A 5,598-nucleotide genomic window follows, 5' to 3' on the forward strand; every position below is an offset into this window, starting at 1 on the left:
ATGGAGATTATTCATGTGTCCATTAATGAAACGTTATGTAGTATGACACATTTTCCAGCTTTTTAATTTCCCTCATTCTTAAATCCGAGTAAAGTAAGCTAGTTGAATTGTATTTGCGTGGATCCAACGTGGCGATAGCAACAAACGTGAAAAAATAGCTTGTTGGACCAGTATCAATAAATATAATATTTAATTCAATTATTTAATATAACTTGAAAATGTTGAAAACAGATTATGATAGTTCTTGTTAATAATAATATACTTTTGACGAGATAAGAAGAAGTAACATGTTAACAATGGCGTCAAATTTATGCTATAATTCTTCTTCCTCTCTTTCTATAAATACCAAACCTCCATTTCTTTCGCAACAACATCACACGTTCCTTTCTCGCATTTATCCAACACTAATATTTCTCAAACACAAAAATCAGATCTCAATCTCTATTTCTGGTATTGTAATCTTATCCTCGTTTTTTTTTTCTTTTTGATTTTATTCATCCATTCACTGACGGAAATTTCTTCCCTATTTCATATTTCAGAATTCGCAAACACTATTCAAATCCACCGTTTCCACTAATTACTTCTTTTAAGGTACTAATACAACAACATTACAAGATTAATTTCATTTCAACCAAAATTTTAAGTTTGTTATTTGTTGCAGAGAAGAGAGGAAGAGGTTGAAGAAATGACAATCAAATCGACAGTTAGGGTTTCCGACGGGAAACTAATGGTGAAGGATAAGACAATACTAACCGGAGTGGCGGAGAACGTGACCGAGACATCGGCGGCGACTTGCGGACCGGTGGACGGAGTTTTTTTAGGAGCGGAAATGGATAATGAAGATAGCAGACACGTGGTTTCTCTCGGAAGACTAAACTCCGTTAGATTCATGGCGTGTTTCCGTTTCAAACTATGGTGGATGGCACAAAAAATGGGAGATAAAGGAAGCGAAATTCCATTAGAAACTCAATTTTTATTGGTTGAAACCAAAGATGGGTCCCACCTTGAATCAAATAGTATCATCTACACCGTTTTCCTTCCTCTTATTGAAGGTTCATTCAGAGCTTGTCTTCAAGGAAACGCTTCTAATGACAAGCTTGAACTCTGTCTCGAAAGCGGTGACGTAGATACCAAAACAACGACGTTTTCTCATGCTCTGTTCATCAGTGCCGGCACTGATCCCTTCGCCACAATTCACAACGCCTTCACTGCTGTTAGAAACCACCTCAACACTTTCCGTCTCCGTCATGAAAAGAAGCTTCCCGGAATAATCGATTATTTTGGATGGTGCACGTGGGATGCGTTTTATCAAGAGGTTACACAGGAAGGAGTTGAGGATGGTTTACAGTCTCTCTCCGCCGGTGGAGCGCCGCCGAAGTTTGTCATAATCGACGACGGTTGGCAGTCCGTCGCCGGCGACACCAAGGAAAATGGTTCGGATAATCCACCACTGCAGAGGCTTACAGGGATAAAAGAAAACCCTAAATTTCAGAACAAGGAGGATCCTGAATTAGGGATAAAAAGCATTGTAAACATTGCAAAAGAGAAACACGGTGTGAAATACGTTTACGTATGGCACGCTATAACAGGTTACTGGGGAGGGGTTCGACCGGGGATGAAAGAAACGGAAGAATACGGTTCAGTGATGAGTTACCCCAACATTTCAAAGGGAGTTAAAGAGAATGAACCCACGTGGAAAACCGATCCACTAGCGGTTCAAGGTTTGGGTTTAGTAAACCCAAGTAAGGTTTTTAACTTCTACGATAATTTACATAAGTACCTCTCTTGGGCCGGTATAGACGGTGTTAAAGTTGACGTACAATGTATTTTGGAGACACTGGGTTCGGGCTTAGGTGGTAGAGTTGAATTAACGAAACAGTATCATCAGGCTCTTGATGCTTCTATTTCTAGGAACTTCCCTGATAACGGTTGCATCGCGTGCATGAGTCATAATACTGATGCACTTTATTATTCAAAACAAACGGCTGTTGTTAGAGCTTCTGATGATTTCTATCCACGTGATCCTGTTTCACATACCATTCATATTGCTTCGGTTGCATACAATAGTATTTTCCTTGGGGAGTTTATGCAGCCAGATTGGGATATGTTTCACTCGCTTCATCCCGCGGCTGAGTATCACGCTTCGGCCCGGGCTATAAGTGGCGGGCCTGTTTATGTTAGTGATAAGCCTGGGAGTCATGATTTTGATTTGTTGAAAAAGATGTTGTTGCCGGATGGGTCGGTGTTACGGGCCCGTTTACCTGGAAGGCCCACTGCGGATTGTTTGTTTAATGATCCGGCCCGTGATGGGGTGAGTTTGCTTAAGATATGGAACATGAATGCTTACGGTGGGGTGCTGGGAGTGTATAATTGCCAAGGTGCTGCTTGGAGTGTTACAGAGAGGAAGAATGCTTTTCACCCAACGGATTCCGCTGCTATTACTGGCTACGTTAGAGGCCGTGACGTTCATCTTATTTCCGAGGCCGTTGCTGGAGATGGCAGTGATTGGAACGGTGATTGTGTTTTCTACGCTCACCATTCTCGTGAGCTTGTGGTTCTTCCACATAATGTTGCTATGCCGTTGACCTTGAAGGTGTTGGAACATGAGGTGTTTGTTGTTTCGCCTGTTAAGGTTTTGAGTAATGGTCACAGGTTTGCACCTATTGGGCTTGTGAACATGTTCAATGCTGGTGGATCTGTTCAGGGGCTTGTGTACGAGGATTGGTTGGTTGGAGTTCATTTGGAGATTAAGGGGTGTGGCAAGTTTGGTGCTTATTGTTCGGTTAGACCAACAAGGTGTTTGTTGGAAGATAGTGTTGTTGATTTCGAGTATGACAATGATTCTGGGTTGCTGAGTTTTGCTATAGATCATTTGCCAAAAGAGGGACATGTTCACCACGTTAAGATTGAGTTATGACTTGTTAATTGTCTTGTTAATTAGGCTTAAAGTAGCTTTATATAACTAGTGCTATTTCTTTTGCTGTATACCGAGATGAGAAGAGAGGAGAGGGTTTTCAATAATTTAATTTCCTATTTATTGTGTTTTCACATCCATCATTGTTTGTACTAGTTGTGATTTGTTGTTGTGTATCATTCATTATTGATGAGCCCTCCGTTTATGAAATTCCACAAGAGACGATACTACTATTTTGTTTGAAATCAAAATCGGTGGTGATGATAAATTCCTCACTTGTTTTAATTAGACTATGGAGAAACTGATTCCTTGCAGTTTGTGGAAATGACAAAAATAATTCACATCACCTCTGAATGAAGTAAAATCAGGAAAACTCTCGTCATAATATTGGGGCTTGTGTACGAGGATGGGTTGGTTGGAGTTCATTTGGAGATTAAGGGGTGTGGCAAGTTTGGTGCTTATTGTTCGGTTAGACCAACAAGGTGTTTGTTGGAAGATAGTGTTGTTGATTTCGAGTATGACAATGATTCTGGGTTGCTGAGTTTTGCTATAGATCATTTGCCAAAAGAGGGACATGTTCACCACGTTAAGATTGAGTTATGACTTGTTAATTGTCTTGTTAATTAGGCTTAAAGTAGCTTTATATAACTAGTGCTATTTCTTTTGCTGTATACCGAGATGAGAAGAGAGGAGAGGGTTTTCAATAATTTAATTTCCTATTTATTGTGTTTTCACATCCATCATTGTTTGTACTAGTTGTGATTTGTTGTTGTGTATCATTCATTATTGATGAGCCCTCCGTTTATGAAATTCCACAAGAGACGATACTACTATTTTGTTTGAAATCAAAATCGGTGGTGATGATAAATTCCTCACTTGTTTTAATTAGACTATGGAGAAACTGATTCCTTGCAGTTTGTGGAAATGACAAAAATAATTCACATCACCTCTGAATGAAGTAAAATCAGGAAAACTCTCGTCATAATATTTTTTTTCTAAAGAGAACACAAGCCTGCAAAGTATCAGCCATCGTGTTCTGTGTTTATGCTTAAGTCATGAGATGTATAATGTGGCATAGATTACTTGATTCCCGTTCCTAATTTCGGAGTCCAAGTCATGTTGATCAATGTAGCGATAATTCCCTGAGACTGCATAAATTTTTTAATGTGCAATGGTTGATAACAATACTATCACGTGGTAATGTAATGTATTGCTAAATTGAATGTGAAATAGCTCTTTTTTTCGTTGTGTTGAACACTATTCAATCAGAAATAAGATGCAGGTAATGAACAAAGCGAGCTTTGCTATTGCAGTAGGCAAGATGCTATATTTGATTGCTCCAAGCTTCAAACTCTTCATTTCCATATTTAGTTGACTGATTCTTTAACACATAAATAAGATGCTAAATTCCTTAATGCAAGATTTTAGTACTCTAGCTTATCATTTCTTAACAAGTTTTAGAACTTGTTCAGCCATATATTATAACCCAAAAGATGAAATTAAATTGAACTAATAGATATAAACCCCTTTCCAATTTGATTGGGAATTTTGAACTAATAGTCTACTAAAACATTCCAATTTTTTTTTAAATTTATTGTTTTAAAGTATTCAAATACTATATTTTTTGGAATCGAAAGGACTTTAAATCTTCTAAAAATATGTATGCTTTTGTGAAATGATGTGCAATAAAAACATGGCTATAAATGTATAAAAAAAAATGGCTATAACTTAATATTACAAAATTCCCTGTACACAAGAAACTACGACTCAGATGTTTGGCTTCAGTCTTGATTATGCTCATCATCATCATCTGCAAACTGCTGTAGAAGTAATTGCTCCAGCTCCAGATCATATCTATCATCCTCCCCCAATCCTGTTTGTTTATAAAATGTTTGTTTCTGGACATGCCAATCATCAGCAATCTTCTCCACAACATCTCCTATCAGTTCCTTGTCTTCTGATATGTGTTTTATATTTTGGACGTCCAATATACCGCTCGCTTCTTTAAGAAAAAGAAAAAATGACAAGGAATGCCAATTGATTTAGACAATGGTCAAACTGTAACAACTAGCTAGAACATTCAAAATAGGCCCCAAAGACAAGGTCGGGAGTTCCAAATGTAAGAGATTAAAATTAAATTTAAGATATTGTCATATATTAAAGAGGAAAAAATAGCATCAACTCAATTTGGAGAACCATGAACCTCAATGAACTTTAGTTGTGTCATTCTTCAAACAAACTAAAAAGACGTTCAAAATACGCACTGTGTCATTCATTTCACTAACATAGTGTCATTCATTTGTAGTGAATGTCTTGCATGAATTGACATAAAGGAGTTTCGCAGGGAGAAGGCAAAATAAATTTATTGTAAGTGTGTAGCCTTTATGGATGACAGGGAAAACACAGACTTGGCTTCACAAAAAGAAAACACTTCAACATATAGAAAATTTTGCTTACTCAAGTGATACAGAATAAAAAAGGAATAAATACCTTTAATAGCTACATTCTTGGCCTCAGCATATTCAGCTGACATTTTCTTCAGCAAATTGAGATCAACTTCCATTCCCTAGTATGTGGAAAGGAGGAAGTTAAGTAAAAATAAAAATACCCATCAAGTTCATTTAGTACCAAATAAACCTTCATCTCCACCCCCCACACCCCCCCCCCCCCCAACCCGCCACCAC

At 37.9% G+C, this 5,598-nt stretch overlaps 2 protein-coding genes across 5 annotated transcripts in view; one reads left to right on the forward strand and one right to left on the reverse strand.

Annotated features, from left to right (window-relative positions):
• Positions 1–246: 246 nt before the first annotated feature.
• On the forward strand, positions 247–3,048 carry LOC101497789 (probable galactinol--sucrose galactosyltransferase 6). 3 transcript variants are annotated; one of them, XM_004508407.4, is made up of 3 exons: positions 247–450; positions 540–591; positions 667–3,048. In XM_004508407.4, the coding sequence occupies exon 3, from the start codon at positions 686–688 to the stop codon at positions 2,915–2,917; it is 2,232 nt and encodes a 743-aa protein (XP_004508464.1). In that variant the 5' UTR covers positions 247–450; positions 540–591; positions 667–685; the 3' UTR covers positions 2,918–3,048. The 3 variants fall into 3 exon arrangements, with proteins under 3 accessions (XP_004508464.1, XP_004508461.1, XP_004508463.1); XM_004508404.4 differs by having other exon boundaries at positions 248–450; positions 533–591; positions 662–3,048; XM_004508406.4 differs by having other exon boundaries at positions 248–450; positions 662–3,048.
• Positions 3,049–4,554: 1,506 nt separating this feature from the next.
• The window catches only part of LOC101498786 (uncharacterized), a 4,306-nt gene continuing 3,262 nt past the window's right edge, over positions 4,555–5,598 (reverse strand). The window contains exons 7-8 of one of the 2 annotated variants that reach the window (XM_027337151.2): positions 5,405–5,480; positions 4,555–4,913 (exon numbers count right to left, since the gene is read on the reverse strand). In XM_027337151.2, the coding sequence (XP_027192952.1) occupies positions 4,696–4,913; positions 5,405–5,480 (294 nt within the window). In that variant the 3' untranslated portion in view covers positions 4,555–4,695. Of the gene's footprint in view, positions 4,917–5,404; positions 5,481–5,598 lie in introns of both variants that reach the window. The other variant, XM_004508408.4, reaches the window with a different exon arrangement.

The sequence above is a fragment of the Cicer arietinum genome, chromosome 7 (assembly GCF_000331145.2).
Source record: "Cicer arietinum cultivar CDC Frontier isolate Library 1 chromosome 7, Cicar.CDCFrontier_v2.0, whole genome shotgun sequence".
In the NCBI taxonomy this organism is placed as follows: domain Eukaryota; kingdom Viridiplantae; phylum Streptophyta; class Magnoliopsida; order Fabales; family Fabaceae; genus Cicer; species Cicer arietinum.